The sequence below is a fragment of the Colobus angolensis genome, unplaced genomic scaffold, assembly GCF_000951035.1.
Source record: "Colobus angolensis palliatus isolate OR3802 unplaced genomic scaffold, Cang.pa_1.0 Scaffold164, whole genome shotgun sequence".
In the NCBI taxonomy this organism is placed as follows: domain Eukaryota; kingdom Metazoa; phylum Chordata; class Mammalia; order Primates; family Cercopithecidae; genus Colobus; species Colobus angolensis.
The window spans coordinates 202,063-219,851 of record NW_012114755.1 but is presented as its reverse complement, the minus strand read 5'-3'; the positions used below and the strand labels follow the sequence as shown (position 1 = coordinate 219,851).

Below are 17,789 nucleotides of genomic sequence, written 5' to 3'. Positions count from 1 at the left end.
CCTCCTGACCCAGACCCAGGGTGAACAGCTTCAGGCAGGGCTTGGATGATTCTGTAGCCAAAGGCTGTCTGATCGCAATCCCAAGGTCATGTCTTTTTCTCATCACTCCAAGCCCTCTCCACCCTTTCTTGCTTTTAGGTCAAACTGAGCATCTTCTGCGAACAGGACAGGATCCTCCAGGACTTGGAAGACAAGATACGAGCCCTTAAAGAGAACAAAGTACGTGTCAGTTTTGAATAATCTTGGAATGGGCAGAGGGGCTTTTTGTCCTGTCTTTCATGAGACATAGGCTGGACCATCATGTTAGTACTGAACAACAAATGTTAGCTTATTTAAAAAAAAAAAATGCACTGGGTGCGGCGGCTTATGTCTGTAATCTCAGCACTTTGGAAGGCCAAGGCAAGTGGATCACGAGGTTAGGAGTTTGAGACCAGTCTGACAAACATGGTGAAACCCTGTCTCTACAAAAAATACAAAAATTAGCTGGGCGTGGTGGTGGGCATCTGTAATCCCAGCTACTCAGGAGGCTGAGGCAGAATTGCTTGAACCCGGGAGGCAGAGGTTGCAGTGAGCAGAGATTGCGCCACTGTATTCTAGCCTAGGTGACAGAGGAAGACTTCGTCTCAGGAAAATTTAAAAAAAAAAAGGCTTATATGTGATGACCCCTGGTCCCTGAACCCCCGGTAAGCAGGGTTCCTTTGGAGGAAGTGGCTCCAGTCATTACAGGGCAGAGGCCTTTGCTTCCTAAAGCTTCTTGTCTCCTAGGATCTGGGCTGTGGAGGCAGCAAGTCTGGATGGGAGTACAGGAATGGGCCAGGGGCCACCAACGTTGGCCTTTTCTATTCTTAAAGTAATTTTTTCCTTTTGCATTTTGAATTTGTGATGCTGAAGGTTGATAATATACTCTTTTCCCTAGGAGGCTAGAGAGGTTTTTTTTTTTTTTCCAATTCTTTGATTTATCCTCTTGGTTTATCCCATAAGGAGTTAGACAGCTGTATTCCTAGTTTATAGATGATGAAATTGAGGCACAGAGCTGTTAGGTACTTTCCCCAGCCTACCCCCTAGACAGAGTCAGAGCTGGCATCAGAGCCCCAACTGTGGGCCCATATCTCAGCGCTGGTACCTTCAGCCTTGGTTAGGTCCAGTAGCTTTGGTTCCTGGTGTGGTATGGGGAGGCCTCTGGGGACTGTCCTCCTATCCTGCTGCTTTTTGGCCCTTCCTGGTACAGGACCAGCTAGAATCTGTGCTGGAGGTGTTGCATAGACAGATGGAACAGTACCGAGACCAGCCCCAGCACTTGGAGAAGATTGCCTACCAGCAGAAGTTACTGCAGGAGGACCTCGTCCATATCCGAGCTGAGCTCTCCAGAGAGTCCACTGTGCGTACAGGGTGGCAGACCTGTCTCCCTCAGGATGAGCTGAGCGAGGGGCTGCTTTTCTCACCTCCCAGATGTAGTTGAGTTGGTGTCCAGAGGCAAGAGTCCTGAAATAGCAGAGCTTCTCCAGTAGCAGAACTGCCGCCTGACAGTAGATGACCTTGTCTGCTGGGGGTGACACGTCTGCCTGCATGTGTGCCTTAGGCTGCTTACCACAGCGACTTTTGAAGGCCAGTGACACCCAGTGGGCCAGATTCTCAGAGCTGCCTGCAGACTGTTCCCCTGATCTGTGTGCAGTTAATTCCAAGTTGTCAGAATCTCTGCTTTTTCACTTTTCAGTCTGTTGTGGTACAGGCCAGGACTGAGAATCAAAGCATCCTGGGGGTGGAAGAGGGAACAGTGCAGGTGGCCAGGGTCAGAGCACAAATGAGAGGATGCCATGCTCTTTCCTGCTCCTCCCTCTCTCGCACCAGGCCTGCCTGAGGCCTGCCCGGTCTCGGTCTCCTTCCCTCTTCCCCTGGCTGGGTCTGCATGGTCAGGAGTACAGGTGTTCATGAGGCCTTCCGATGGGGCAGGGGATAACTCAGAACTGGAAGCATTTTCTTGGCCAACAGGAGATGGAAAATGCTTGGAATGAATACCTGAAGTTGGAGAATGATGTGGAACAGCTGAAGCAGACCCTGCAGGAGCAACACAGAAGAGCCTTTTTTTTCCAGGTGATCTGATACCTGTCCATCCCTTCTGAGCTCTTGTTTTTTTGTTTTTCCAAGAGCTTTCACCTGTGGGGGCTGTGAGCACTGCTCAGAGTCCTTCTCCCCCTTGGCCCCAGATGCTCCACCCCAGTAAAGGAGCCAACCCAAACTCTCCCTTGAGGATTGCTTCCCCAAGCCAGGCTGTGAGGAGAAGACTCACCCTCTTCCCCTTGCCTTGCTGCTCTCAAAGACAAGCTCTTGGGTGTTTTAGAAAGGGCTTTACCTCTGATCATTTGGGGTCATCAGTGATCACAGAGTGATCCGTGTTTCCGTGGTTCTTGACCCCATCTTAGGCTGCTAGCTCATCGCTTAGACAGCAGCAGGAATTGCCCATCCCTTCCCTCCTCTGATTCCTGGAGATAGATGTTATCACACCTCTACCAGAGGGAGACAGTGTGAATTCTGTCCTTTGAGGCTCTCTGGTCTTGAGGCAGTCATCTGCATTTCTGGAGGCCAGGCTGGGTGATACCCATCTCTGTGACCCCGTACCACTCAGGAAAGCTGACCTTAGAGCCCTGCTTCTTCACCCTTAAAAAATCAGGCCACCCTATTGATAGCTGCTTCTGTCCCCCAGAAGTGAGACAGTGAAAGACCCTGTGTGGTTTTTCTTCTTCCAAATTGGGTTCCAAATTGCCCAGTGTTCCCCCACTGTGGTGCTTAACCAGGTTTCCACCCCACCCTCACAATTTTTTAAGTGGAAAATAACCTGTTTTTTTCTCACCTGACTTAAGATCTGTATCTTCTCCTTTCAGGGCCCTGAGATAATAAGTGTGTTTGAATTCAGCAAGCATTAATTGAGGCTTCTTGTGTATGAGGCACCATGCTGGGCCACTTTTGGTGCTAGGCTTGCTAATTGATGAGCTAGTTCTAACCAAGGCTCTTCGTTTAAGTGATTTAATGAGTATATTGACTCTCCTGGCATTAGCCTCACCCCAGAAAGTTGAAGGAAATTCTGGAGGGGGTTTAGGTGTGTGGGCCCTGAGGCTTTTCCCAGGGCCTTGCTGTCCCTCTGTTCATGCAGAGATGGTTCCTAGAGAGCCCTGCCTAGGAGCATGTGGAGGAGACCCTCTCCTGTGGCTCAGGGCTGGCCTGCGAGACTCTCCCCAGCATTTGTCTATCTCCTGCTGCTGGTGGGGTTGTTTGCCTCCCATAATTTCTCTTCATCCACTCTGGCTAACACTTCACTGTTCTTTTTTGTAGCCCCAGCACTTACCGTAATGACTTGAAAATAGTAGGTGAATATTGTTGACAAAGTCCTTTAATTATTTCTAGTTATGAGTTTATAAAACTGTCTGCCCAGGTATATCTATTTTCTTGGACTTCAGTGATCTGAATTTTTTTAGCAGTAATTTTTTTCTACTTTATTTTTAGTAGTAATTTTTTTAAGCTTTTCATTCTTTGTTTCTGTAATTACACAAATGACAAATGAATATGTGTCTTTGAAAAGGCCAAAACAGTAAGAAGCAAAAGCAAAAAATGATATAAAAGTTCCTCTTCCCCCTCCCCCTTTCTGCCCCTCCCATCACCCTCCCTATGTGAAATCAGTGCTATCCATTGGTGGCATTGCCTTCTAGACCATTTTCTATGCATTTTCAAAGATATGCACATCCATAGAATCATATGATTTATTCAGGGGTGGGAGCAGGTAAAAGGCTTACTTGAAGAGGATCACACTTACACATTATTTGGCAACTCACTTTTTTTTGTCATAACGTGGTATCATGGAAATCTTTGCAGGAAAGTTAACCCCAAATTTATGCTGCCCAATAAAATATAAATTAATTAAAAGTAACTGAAATGCAAAATATATTCCTCATTTACACCAGACTCATTTAAGTGCTCCGTACCCACATGTAGCTATTGGCTACTGTCTTGGACGGCAAAGATTATAGGTTTCTATCATCTCAGAAAGGTGTATTGGGCAGTGCCAGTCTAAGGACATTAAATTTGTTCTTCTTGACTGTTACATACTATTTCATAGTCTGGGTGTTTTCTACTTTATTTAGCCATTCATTTTCTGATAGCATTTAATTATTTTCAGTGTTTTGCTTTTATAAATGGTGTTGTGATGAGGATTCGTGTAACTGCCTTTTCACACTTGTTTACAAGTATCTGTGTAAGATAGGCTCCTAGGAGTGGACTTGCTGGGGTTGAAATGAGTATACATCTTAAAAGTGGATGGATATGCCAAACTACCTTCTAAAGGGCTGCACCTGTTTACCTTCCTACCCACAGCAAATGAAAGTACTGGACCTATTTGCTCACATCCTTGTCAGCACTTGTAATCAATCTTCTTAGTTTTACTAGTCTACTAAATGGCATCTCATTTTAATTTGCATTTATTTAGTTATTAGGTTAAATATCTATTTGTAGGATTATTGGCCATTTGTGTCTCTACTGTGCCTTATGTCATGGCGATTTAACGTATAGCAGGCCTAGAATCCTTTTATTTCCCCCTTCCCTCCAAAAAGCAAATAGATACACTATGGCAGGTCTTTGTCACAGATGCCCTGGAGAACTCAGCTCCATGAGTTACTCTCAGATAGGCCAGCCTGTAGCCTGCAGCTTGATTTCCACCTTGCCTGCGGCACTGCTCACACTTTCTCTAAGTTCACAGTGACCTGGGAAGCTAACAAAGCCCTGCTTTGAGTAGGCACTGTGCTAACTTCTTTGGTGTCATTCTAGGGCGGGCAGGCTGTTAGAGCCCTAGATAAATCATCAGCACTGCAGATGTGCTTGCAGCCCCATATGCAGATTCTCAGTAACAGGGCTTAGAAATTCGCCTCCCTGTAATCAGGTTTGGCTCCAGGAAAATACCCTTTTCAGTCAAGGCTAAATCAGTGAGTTCAAGGCTTTACTGAAAGCAGCACATAGCAGCCTTTCTACCCAGTATGGTGGGAGGAGACAGGAATGAAACTCCACCCCCTCAATTCCCCCAAAATTCCCCTCCCCTCATTATGAAGGCCCAAAATTCCATCGCCCTTGGAGAAGGATAGGGACTTTCCAGCCTTTTTTATTCTCTGCTCTCTGTTCTTTACTCACATGTGGGGGTGACAGAAAGGCATCAGCGGGGCAAGAGAGTGGCTGACAGGGGAGCTTTGCCGGGCAGCTATGGAGGAGGAAGAGGACTGTGTTTAATCCCTTTCTTTACCTGTTCCCAACACTCAGCTTGGGGACTTCAGCCCTAGAGGTCATCCTCTTACCTACACATGCCCTGGGCTCAATGATATACCTGTTTGTTTTAGGGTGCTCATGTTTTGGCATGCAGCTGAGAATCAAGCCCATTATTTGCTTGCCAGACCTGAGGATGTGCTTTATGTTGGAGTGTTGAGAGAGAGAGAGTGAGAACTGTGAGCCCCCTTGGGACAGGAGGCTTTGGACATCTGTTGTCATGGCTGTTGGAAAGTATTTGCTCAGGGAATTTTACATGACTGGTCCTTTATTCATGCAGCATGGATGCACTGAGAACCTGCTAAGTGCCAGGTCCTGTAGGGATGAATCAACAAGCAGTATCGGGCAGGTTCGTGAGGCTCATGCAGTGCGAGAACTCTTCCAGTTGAGGGGTAGCTAGGTGCCTTGAGAGGAGATGGGGTGAGTCCATGGGGTGGGACCAAGGCTCTCGTCCCCCCATGTTAACTTAAAAGTTAAGAGAATACTACATTGGATGTTTAAACAACCCCGTCAAGAGATAGCCATAGTCCCTTAACCACATCAGACCCCTCCGTACCTCTTTTAGATCCTCTTCCCATTCGATTTTGGTTGTTGCTTGTCAGAATGCACATGATCATGTAGCCTAGGTCCTTCCCCATTGTATGTAGATATGTATTTTTTGGAGTTTATTATTTTTTTAAATTGATATATAAAAATTGTACTCTTATTGTGTTAAAAAAATCAACAGCTTTATCATATATTTCACATGTCATAAAATTAACCCTTTTGACTGGTCATGGTGGCTCATGCCTATAATCCCAGCACTTTGGGAGGCCAAGGCAGGAGGATCACTTGGAGCCAGGAGTTCAAGACCTTCCTGGGCAACATGACAAGACTGCTGTCTCTACAAAAACTGAAAAAGAAAAAGAAAAACCAGCCAGGCATGGTGGCATGCTCTGGTACTCCTGGCTACTTGGGAAACCAAGGCGGGAAGATCACTTGCGCCCAGGAGTTTGAGGTTACAGTGACCTTGATCACACCACTGCACTTCAACCTGGGCAACAAAGTGACCCTATCTCCAAAAAATAAATAAATAAATAAATTCACTCTTCTAAAGTATACATTTCAGTGGTTTTTAGTATATTCATAGCATGACACAGCCATCACCATAATCAATTTTGTAACACTTCATCATCCCCCAACAGAAATCCTGTATCCATTAACAGTCACTCCCATTTCCCCAATGTCCCCTCTGCCGTAGCCAAACACTAATCTACTTTCTGTTTCTACTGATTTGACTAGTCTGGACATTTCTTATACATGGAATCATATAATGTGTAGCTTTTTGTGACTGGCTTCTTTCCCTCGCATGTTTTCAAGGATCATCCTTGTAGCATGCATCAGTACTTCATTTCTTTTTATTGCCAACTAATATTCCATTCATTACTGTATTTTTAACTAAACCTCAAATCTTGGGTTCAGCTCTGACTTCTAAAAAAATGTTTTTTGTATCCTAGAGATGGTGTAAACTCTAGTCCTTCCTTCCCTTCTGCCATGATTACATAAGACAGTGCCTTTTTAAAAATTGTGGTAAAGGCCAGGTGCCTGTAATCCCAGTACTTTGAGAGGCCAAGGTGGGCAGATCACCTGAGGTCAGGAGTTCAAGACCAGCTGGCCAATGTGGTGAAATCCTGTCTCTACTAAAAATACAGAAATTAGCTGGGTGTGGTGGTGGGTGCCTGTAATCCCAGCTGCCTGGGAGGCTGAGGCAGGAGAATCGCTTGAACCTGGGAGGTGGAGGTTGCAGTGAGCCAAGATGGCACCATTGCACTCCAGCCTGGGCAACAGGAGTGAAACTCCATCTTAAAAAAAAAAATAAAAAAATTGTGGTAAAATACACAGAACATAAATTTACCATCTTTATTATTATTATTATTATTTTGTTGAGACAGGGTCTCACTCTTTTGCCCAGGCTGGAGTGCAGTGGTATGATCTCGGCTCACTGCAACCTCTGCCTCCCGGGTTCAAGCGATTCTCGTGCCTCAGCCTCCCAAGTAGCTGGGATTGCAGGCGCATGCCACCATGCCTGGCTAATTTTTGTATTTATAGTAGAGATGGGGTTTCACATGTTGGCCAGGCTAGTCTCAAACTCCTGGCCTCAAGTGTTCACCTCCTTGGCCCCCCAAAGTGCGGTGATAACAGACAAGAGCCATTGCGCCCAACCCATCTTAATTATTTTTAAGTATACAGTTCAGTGGTGTAAAGTACATTCACATTTTTGTGCACCCAATCTCCAGAACTTTTTATCTTGTATAACTGAAACTTTATACACATTAAATAGTTCTCCATTCTTCCCTCTCCCCCGCCCCCAGCAACCACTGTTATACTTCCTGTCTGTATGAAATTGACTACTCTAAGTGTGTCATACAGTATTTTAGTGGAATGGCACAGTGTTTACGGCAGTCTATTTTTAAATTAGGCAAGCTGGACTGCTGAAAGCTACTCTGAAATTTCTCCCTGGATCTTGGGCATTTTCCATGTCTATGCTTCCCTAGAAAGCTATGAAGCAGGCTTGGCTCTAGCACTAGTGGGGTTTCCAGAGGGGATGCTGCCCCCCAGGGCAGGGGGCTCTGTCTGAAATGGTAGGATAAGTCCTAAGAAGAAACTTGTCTTTGGGAGGCCGAGATGGGCGGATCACGAGGTCAGGAGATCGAGACCACCCTGGCTAACACGGTGAAACCCCGTCTCTACTAAAAACTACAAAAAACTAGCCGGGCGAGGTGGCGGCGCCTGTAGTCCCAGCTACCCGGGAGTCTGAGAGGCGGAGCTTGCAGTGAGCTGAGATCCGGCCACAGCACTCCAGCCTGGGTGACAGAGCGAGACTCTGTCTCAAAAAAAAAAAAAAAAGAAGAAACTTGTAAGGAGCTGAGAAGGAAAACCCACCACTTTGTCCTCCTCAGGAGAAATCACAGATACAGAAAGATCTATGGAGAATTGAAGATGTCACTGCAGGCCTGAGTGCAAATAAAGAGAACTTCAGAATTCTAGTGGAGTCCGTCCAAAATCCGGGTGAGCTGTGCATCTTCCTGGGTGTGGGGGATCTGGGTGAGGGCGGGGGTGGTGGGAGGGTGGAAGGCTGGGAGCCAAGTGGGTGGGATGGCCCTTGGGGCGGTTGGGTCTTCGAGGTGCTAAATCACCCCACTCATCCTCCGAGGAAGGGGGTCTTTGTTCCATCCCGTGCTTTGTTTCCTTCTATGCCCCTTAGAGAGAAAAACGGTGCCTTTGTTTCCTCACCCGCCTGTGCCTTCACTCTCAACTTCTGAGAGCAAGCTGCCCCTACAGCCCAGTCCTCCCACCAGCCCTGTGCGGACCCCTCTGGAGGTTCGACTCTTCCCCCAGCTGCAAACCTACGTGCCGTACCGACCTCACCCACCCCAGCTGAGGAAAGTGACATCCCCCCTTCAGTCACCAACTAAGATGAAGCCCAAAGTTGTAAGTAGTGATGACTAGGAGCTGAATGCCATTGTTTCCTCTCTGTCCTCAGATTACTTTCTCCTGGAAGAGAAACTCCTGGGAAAACTTGGGGAAATGGACCCAGCCAGTGTCCTAAAGGAGTCCTTAGTCACAAGCAGTTAAAGAGTAGTATTTCCCTGCTATTGTGCCTTAGACTCTCAGAACTGGAAGATCCCTGGAAGATGATCTAACCCAACTCTCCCATTTTGCAGTTAGGAAAACTGAGGCCCACCAAGAAGAAGTAACTGTGCTGAGTAGGATGGGGTTTGTGATCTGCAGAGAGGTGTGTGACTGTGGGCGAGGCTGTCCCCATGCAAACCTCTGTGCAAATCCGCGGGGTGTCCGTGGGCAGTGAGCTCAGTCCAGTGGAAAAATGTCCTTCCCTTCACCTGCTGCTGAGCACTGGGCTGGGTTGTGAGGATGCTTTGATCTTTAAAATAACCTCACAGAATGTACACAACAAGAGCAGTATCCCCATTCCATAGAGAAGAAAACTAAGAGCCTAAATTGTTGACATTTGCTCAATGTCTCCATTCTAACTAGTGAATCCAATCACATCTCCTGGCCCTTCTCTTTTATTCTGTGCCATCTGCCATTTGGGCCTTCAGTCCCAGATCCGGTCTGTGGCCTCTGTGGCTGACTGGGCTAGCACCTTGGTTTGCCTGGCATAGAAAGAGGCCAAGCTCTTGGCAGAGTGTGGGAATGCAGGAGACTTTAAAGAAATAGGAGATGTGATCAGGTCTCAAGAGAGCTCACGCCTCCAGGGCCAGGCCAGCCTTGGCTGGAGAACACAAGGAGGCTAGTCCCAGTGCAGGGAATCTATAGCAGAGTGGACCTCAGAATGGGGCCCTCCAGATTCTTGCCAACAAAGGCTTGGAGGAAATTCACCAGGCATCGTGTGTCCCTGGACCTCTGGTGAGGTCAGTGCACAGTGCTGGGTAAAACACATGAGTTCTGCTATCCTGGTCCTCACCATCTACCTGCTTCTAGCAATAGCTGGCCCACAGCTGGCCCACAGCTGCACCCAGGGTATGGCCCACCACCCAGCCAGAGAGTCACTGTGGATTTCAACATCTTGAGATCTTCCGAATCCTAGATCCAAGAGGTGGACTGGAGCTCTTACCCTGAAACAGGACAGGGAAAATACCAAAACAAATAGCAGGAATGTCTGGGGCAGATGGCTGCCGACATAGGGCGGGATGCTGCCAGCTGGGACAGGGAGTAGGGGAAATGGCGCTGGCATAGGAGCTGGGACATCCAGATTCCAGGACTGATTCTCTCTGTGTGTCCTCAGGCAAGTCTGTCCCTTCTCTGAGCTTCCTCGCTTTCCCTTTTGTAGATGGTCACAGAGGCTCCTCCTCAGCTTGGTCATCTGTGGCGCTCAGGCAGGGCTTTCTCAGCTTGGGTGAGCATCAGGATCACCAGGAGAGGTCCTCTCTCCTAGGAATATATGTGTGTTTGCCAGTTTTACCATTTGTTTTATTATTGCTTGTTTTTAACACTTCTAAGATGGGCGTGGTGGTACATGACTGTAGTCCCAGCTACTGGGAAGGCTAAGGCAGGAGGATCATTTGAGTCCAGGAGTTTGAGGCTGCAGTGACCTGTGATCACACAGCTGCACTCCAGCCTGGGCAATACAGCAAGACCCTGTCTCAAAGCAAAACCCATTTATATTTGTGAAACAATAATACCCATCCTGAAAATGACATAAAACAGGATTATATAATTCAATGAATAACAATAAAGAGATCACCTGTTTTATACCAACAGCTAGACTAAGAAATAGAACACTGCCAGCAACCAGAAGCCTCTGGGTTCTTTCCCAGTTCAAGCTGCTTCCTGTCTGCCAGAAGTAACTACGATCTTGACTTTTTGGATAATAATCCCCTTTTCTCTTTTTTTCAGTTTTAGTACCTGTGCTGACTTTCCTAAACACTGTGATTATGCTGGTGTATAATTCTATACTCTTTTGTATCTTGCATCTTTTCTTCGACATTATGTTTGTGAGGTTTATATACATTGTTGCATGTGGCTATAGTTCTTTTATTTTTATTTGACTTACTTTCTTGAGTTTAATGTCTTTTTAAAAATAAATTAGATGATATTCTCAAAGGATACAAAAGCAAAAGATATAAAAAAAGTACATAATAACATGTCTCTTTCCCATCCTCTGCCTCCAGACATTCCATTCAATCAAAGGCAATCGATGTTTTATGTTTAACTTTCTGGGGAGCTTTTTAGAAATTGGTGATTCATATGTCTTGTCAGGATTGGAAACTGTGGATCCTTGGAGAACCAGTGGGTATCTTAGGCAGATTGCTTAACTTTCACACATCAGTTAAGCTTATTGCTTTAGAAGATTGTTGATAAGCCTTTGCTTTGGAGTGCTCTTTCCTGAACTTTCCAAGAGCTTGGAGTGCCTCTGCAAAATTCTTAAAAACAAAACCAAATTAGACTGAGAAAGAGGGAATTTAGCAGGTAGAAGGCATGATGGTCATTAGTCCTGCGAGTGGATATTCATGGCAACCAGGGGCCGGTCTGTCGATATGCAGAGGAACCACAGCCCTCACAGAGCATTGTGGACAGGGAGTTTCAAGGAAAATGGTTGCGTTCATCACATTCTAGAGAATCAGCTGCATGGTAGACAGTGAGTCACTCATGGTGACCGCCTGTTCTGAGTCAGGAAGGAGGAAATATTTTGTAACCATGCACATTTCTGATAGAAAGGCCAGGAGGATGTAGATTCTGTCCCTGTTCAGGTCCCCACCATGCTGAAGGAGCCAGAGCTTGTGCAGGGCCAGTGAGCCAGCTCAGGCTAAGCACTGCTGAGTGGGTAGATGTTATTCTCCAGGTGGGTGGTGCTGTCGTAAGTATGGAAGTCAGGGCAGGGTTAGCAGCCTGCCTGCAATGTACATTCCAGATGAGCGGAGGGAGCAGTTTGGCACAGCACCAAGGACATGGACCCGGGAGACTTGAGTCCTGGGTTTTGGGACAGTTATACAGGTAACACTTTGCAGAATAGAAACTGTATACATCTGAGGGGATAGAGGAGCAGAGGCATGTCCCTTCTTCACTGCTCCTCCCGGGGAAGTGTGAGTGCTCCTTGGCTGAAGCAGCCATGTTCTGTGGCTCTGATGTGGCCTGTTCCTGCCCTTTAAACCTCCACTGTGGCAGTACCCAGCAGTCCTGCCTCCAGCTGTGTCTCACTGACCACTGGTCTGGTTCTCTTTCTCAGCAGGAAGATGAAGCCCCTCCCAGGCCCCCACTCCCCGAACTCTACAGCCCAGAGGACCAGCCCCCGGCCGTGCCGCCTCTGCCAAGAGAGGCCACCATCATCCGGCACACGTCTGTGCGGGGCCTCAAGCGGCAGTCAGATGAGAGGAAGCGAGACCGGGAGCTGGGGCAGTGTGTGAACGGGGACTCCAGGGTGAGCGGGGGACCCTGGGATTGCCACTCTGCATGTGGGGAGAGGGAAGGGGGTATGACACTGGCAGGTCACATCACCTGGGTCTCTGCCCACAGGTGGAGCTGCGGTCGTATGTCAGTGAGCCTGAGCTGGCGACCCTCAGCGGGGACATGGCCCAGCCCTCCCTGGGACTTGTGGGCCCTGAGAGCAGGTACCAGACGCTGCCAGGCAGAGGTAAGGCAGGGTCCTCCCTGGAGTTTCTCTGGGAATCCCACCACACTGCTTCCAGCCCTCAGATGGTGCCTCGTACCCTTCTGCCTGCAGCTCCAGGCCTAGCAGTGAGCAGCAGCTCTCAGGGGGCTCTGGGCTGCCAAGAGGGAGGACCTGGCCTGTCTTCCTCTGGCCCACATCATGATTCTCTTCCTCTTTTGTTACATCTGTCCCAAGGAACAATGATAATAGCAGTTACTCGAAAGCCTGGCACTGTTTAAGCACTTTATATAGACATGATATTCACAACAATCCTATGAGGAAAGTACTGTCATCCCCATTTTAGAGACACAGAAACTAAGGCCCAGAGAAATTAAATAACTTGCCAATTAGCTGATCATTGGTGGAACCAGAAGACCATCCCAGTGCTCTGGCTCCAGAGTCACTGCACCCTGCAGGCTGGGTTGCTGCCACCAGCTTGTCCATCTCAGACCTCCCAGAGTGCTTCTGTCTCTCGAATAAACCCTCAATGAACCCTTTCCTTAAATGTCTTCTTTCCAGTTGAGTGTCCTCACTTTCCTCCTCACCCCAAGTTGGGTTGTGCAGGGTGCCTAAGAATAGATCAGGGGGTGAAAGGCATTCCTGCCCCTCCAGTCTTTCCACCTGCCAGGCAGCCCGGTCATCTGCATGTAAGGAAAGCCTGCAGTGGTCCACAGATCTGGAGGGACACTGCCCTCCATCAGGGACAAAGGTCACCCCTGGGCTGGCCCTCATCCTCTATTAGGGACCTTGCTCTTCCAGGCCCTGGGGAGGAAGAAGAGAAATAAGGGTGGGTCATTGGCTGGGTGCTCTTGGTCCTCCTACAAGAATGTGTGATGAGGGAGAAGCGGGGACCCGCCCACCCCCAGCACAAACATGCTCGCACTTCTCTTTCCTCATGAAGGGCTGTCAGGGTCCATGTCAAGGCTCCAGCAGTCATCCACCATTGCTCCCTACGTCACACTCCGGAGGGGTCTCAATGCCGAAAGCAGCAAGGCGACCTTCCCTGTGAGTGGCCTTGAGCTGTCGAGGACCTACCTGCTCCTTCACATGGGGAGGGAGGGTCTCCCAGGGGGACAGTAACTGGCCATCCCGTCAGCACTGGGGATGGCCTCTGGGGTGGCCTCAGCCCCTCCTGAGCTCCCTGTCACTCACTGCCCACCAAGGAGGGCATCCTGCCTTTCTCTCTGGCCTGTCAGGGTGGCAGGAGGGAGCTCAAGAAGGCTGTCCCCTGGGTTCTGGCCTCACTGGACAGGCCTGAGCCTCAGTGTCTGCATCTGCAGAGTGGGTTCTGCTCAGAAAGCTCCTGAGGGTTGGGGGCATCGTGTTGCTTAGAGGAAATAGTTCTCTAAGTCCAAGAGGAGCCCAAGTAGAGTGTGCATGTGTGTGAGAGACAACGGGAATGCAGCCAGCGGGGTGGGGTGGCTGTCCTCTGCATGCCCAGCCCAGCCGTTCTGTGTCTCTCTTGCCTGCCTCCTCTTCCTCAGAGACCCAAGAGTGCCTTGGAGCGCCTGTACTCAGGGGATCACCAGCGGGGCAAGATGAGTGCGGAGGAGCAGCTGGAGCGCATGAAGCGACACCAGAAGGCCCTGGTCCGAGAGCGCAAGAGGACACTGGGCCAAGGGGAGAGGACAGGCCTGCCCTCATCTCGCTACCTCAGCCGGCCACTCCCTGGAGATCTTGGCTCAGTATGTTAGGAGGGGCCAGGCAGCGGGGCAGGGACAAGGAGCCGAGTGCCCCTCAGAGTCCCCCAAACATAAGCATATCACACCTCCCAGTGAGCAAGCCATCCATTGACCTAAATGGTTGAGAGAACACCCCACGGGGCTGTTTGTCCACGACACAGGCTGGACAAATGCCTGGTTAGAGGATGACCTGAACCAGAGCTGGAGTGAGGATCAAACAGGCCCAGGAGCCTGAGGAAACACCCAGTCAGTCCTCCCAGCCACGATGGAGAGGGGTCTTTGCAGGCGTTCAGAATCTCAGCCAAATTCAGGATCTGGGAATACAGGGTTCAGAGAGGAGAGGAGGAAGATGGTGACATTTGATTAGAAGCACAAGCAAACCGATCAGCCTCCCACACCTGCCAGCAGATGCTGTGTGAGGGCGCTGGAGCACCGGGTCACACCCCTGCCCCGAGGGCCAGTGGTCTCCCTGGGCTTGCAGTGCAGAGGCCTCAGGGGTGTCAGGGAGAGCTGGGGAGGCCTGTGCTGCTCCCTGGTGGTGCTTCCTGGCGCTGTGCCCTGTCCACAGTCACCTTAGGTCCCTCTGGAAACATTCCATTTGACTTTTCCCTGTTGTTTGAAATCCCATGTTTCCCTAAACCTCTAGCCTGATTGTTCTTTCCCTAATTCATTGCACAAGCTCCTTTGCTTTTAGTGTTACCGCTCGTTGCCTCTCTAATCCTGCCTGATTGTGTTTACAGAAGCTTCTGATTTGCATTGAACGTGCTCTAACTGGCCTGTGCTACTTGTTACCGGGCTTGTAATAGCGGTTCTTGTCTCCATAGCCCGTTGAGTGTTCCCAGATGTGACTCACCTTTCTGCTGCCCTCTTCATGCAGGCCTACTGACTCATAATTCACTTGTCCCAAAAGCCACCCCACAAGCCTGAGCCAACCTGCTGCCCGAGGCCACAGTCATTGGCAGAGGTCTGGGCATTATTAATTTATAAAAATCCATGCCTTACACCTGGACAGTAGACAGGGACTTCAGAGATTGCACGTTTGAATACATTCTCCCAAGACTGAGGCTGTTCGGTTTTAATTCCTCTAGTCCAATCACACAATTTCTTTTGGAAAACCTTTTGTGTTTCTGGTATTTAATAACTTGAAGGGATAGCAAAATATACTGTGTATTCAGAGGGCCTCTCTGCAGCTGTTAGCTCAGACACCAAAGGGGTAAGACCCAGGGCATTCATATCTTTAAAAGCTGCAAACCTGGTAACTTTTAAACTTTTAAAACAAATGTCATATGGGGTAACACTGACCTTTTATAATTTGATGTCTCAAATGTAGAGATTATTTAAAACTCGTAACTTGAATACCTTGTAATTTTTCTCTTAAAAAAAAAAGACTTGTGTAAGTCTCTGCATCAACGCCAATAAACATGTTGCTTAATAATAATGGATTGGCGTGGTTCTTCCCCAGGATACCTTGTAGAGTCTAGTGAACTTTTCCTGTTTGTGGAAACAATCAGGCTGGGTTTAAATGAGGACTTATCTCTATTTGGAGCATTTGTGAGCGTGTAAGGAAATGAGTGTTTTCTTTGTGAATCATTAAATTGATTTTTTCATCCTTGGAACTTCAATTGCCTAATCCTTTCCAACAATAATTGGAAACCATCACCTAAGAGCGATTACACTGATTTGAGGTTATTATTGAGAGCTTGTGCATGAATGGGTGAAATGTGCAAATATGGCTCTGGGTTTGGGGTTTTGGAGGGACTTGAGGAGGCATCAAAGACAATCAGGATCATTTGGGGCTTTGAGGTGGATGGATGGGAGAGAGGAGGTGACCTGGGATAGATAAGCATCTGCTTTGGTTCTGCTCAGGGGAAGTGAGACTTTGAGCCTACTCTATTCTCAACAACCTGCTCAGTGGTCAAAGGCCTGTGAGGATGCAGGTCCTGGGTCAACAGGAAGCCACCACGGGGCTGGACAGTCATGGCTGGATCTTATGGGTTAGATTTTCCCTTTTGGGAAGCTTGTTACAAAGTTGATACTATGAAACAGACTTAGAAACATTCCATTTGATTTAGCATTTTAATTTTATATGATTTAGTTTTTTTTTCTAATTTAAAGAAAACATCTATCTCAAATAGATGGATCTCACACAGCAGTTTGTCTGCCTCATTGGCTCCAAGCTGCTCTTGCTTGTACCTCCCCAGCCCTGCTGTGAGTGCGATATCCCCCACCTACAAATGTTACCTTGTTGAAAATTTCCAATAGAAAGACCCTTGGTTATTCCTCTTGCTTAGCAGGGCCTTGAAGGGCATGTTTTTCCATGAACTCTGAGCCTGGGACATATGTCTCCTGAACCAGCTGTAGAGAGTGGAAGGGGCAAATCCCTTCTCTAGAACTCTGTCCCGAGTTGTTTGGAGGTCACCCTCTCTGACAGCCTTCTGTTTCCCTGGGGACCACTGTGAGCCTGAAGTCATGAGTCTTAGACCCATGCCCCGAGGGTGTATGTTTAAAACTTCTGGGAACCCAGATCAGTTCCATTAGCAGTCTGGAACAGCCCATATGAAGTGGACAGCAGCTTCATTCTCTATTGCACATACGGCTTTTCCCTAATGGGATCACAGGTTCATCTTCCAAAGGACCCCATGGAAAAAGGTGACCAGCTGGGCCCTTTCAGCAGTCAGAAAGCGACTACGTTTAACCCTCTTGTTCTGTTGCCAGTGGAAGCGTGAGCAGGACTTTGACCTGCAGTTGCTGGAACGGGTCGTGCAAGGGGAAAAAAAGGACAAGGAGGAGAATGGCTGGTTGAAAGTGCAGGCCATGCCTGTCACTGAGTTGGACCTGGAGCCTCAAGACTATGACTTGGACATCAGCAGAGAGGTGAGGGCAGGCGCTTCCTTCATGTCCTCCAGGAGACATGGCCTTCAAGCTCCCAGCCTGATCCACCTTCCCACTGTGGGGTATCACCCTGAACAGGGACATGGCTCAGCTTCAGTGTGGCCTAGGAGAATGGATGGATAGCAGCTTGAGGCAAAGAAAGGAGGCCAGACGTTTCAATGAAGGTTCAAAACTCTCTCTAATTTAGGGCAAATTGTAATTTTAGCTTCTCTGTGCCTCAGTTTCCTCAACAGTGAAGTGGGTTGTGAAGAGGATTAAGTGACTCCACATGTTCTCTGGAGGTTTAGCGACCAAAGCAATCAAAGCCACATAGTAGGCACGTGAGCAGCAGTTGCTATTGTTAGGAAATGTTCCCTGCAACACCAGGGATTGGCTTTGCAACTGGCTGGTGAGGCCAACTTGGGCAGTCTGACTAGGGGAAAATGAGGGGCAGGTTTGAAAATCACAAGTGAAAATTTCCAGCCATGATATAAGCTAGGGGACAGTGTAGTGTTCTGGTCTGAATTCTTCTGGTGCCCTCTGGTGGCTTATGTGCATCATGACAGGGCAGGCCCAGGAGAGCAAGTAACTGCTGGATCTACCCATCAAGAAATGTCTCTACCCAAGTGGAGAGAAAGGGAACTCAGGGTATGACACAGTCAACATCTTCAAGACGCAGATGGTCTCCTGGGACCTATGTCGATGCTATTCCTAAGCTCTGCAGGGCAGTGTCTATGGCTGCTTGGTTCACCTTTGTATCCCTAGCCCCTGGCACAGGGCCTGGCACA

General features: G+C 48.3%; 1 protein-coding gene across 1 annotated transcript in view; it reads left to right on the top strand.

Annotated features, from left to right (window-relative positions):
* Nucleotides 1-15,568, top strand: part of PLEKHA7 (pleckstrin homology domain containing, family A member 7) — a 135,267-nt gene extending 119,699 nt beyond the window's left edge. The window contains exons 13-21 of the mRNA XM_011937430.1: nt 139-219; nt 1,229-1,378; nt 1,990-2,091; nt 8,238-8,346; nt 8,543-8,769; nt 12,029-12,217; nt 12,313-12,430; nt 13,350-13,453; nt 13,933-15,568. Of these exons, the coding sequence (XP_011792820.1) occupies nt 139-219; nt 1,229-1,378; nt 1,990-2,091; nt 8,238-8,346; nt 8,543-8,769; nt 12,029-12,217; nt 12,313-12,430; nt 13,350-13,453; nt 13,933-14,142 (1,290 nt within the window). The 3' untranslated portion in view covers nt 14,143-15,568. The remainder of the gene's footprint in view (nt 1-138; nt 220-1,228; nt 1,379-1,989; nt 2,092-8,237; nt 8,347-8,542; nt 8,770-12,028; nt 12,218-12,312; nt 12,431-13,349; nt 13,454-13,932) is intronic.
* Nucleotides 15,569-17,789: the final 2,221 nt, after the last annotated feature.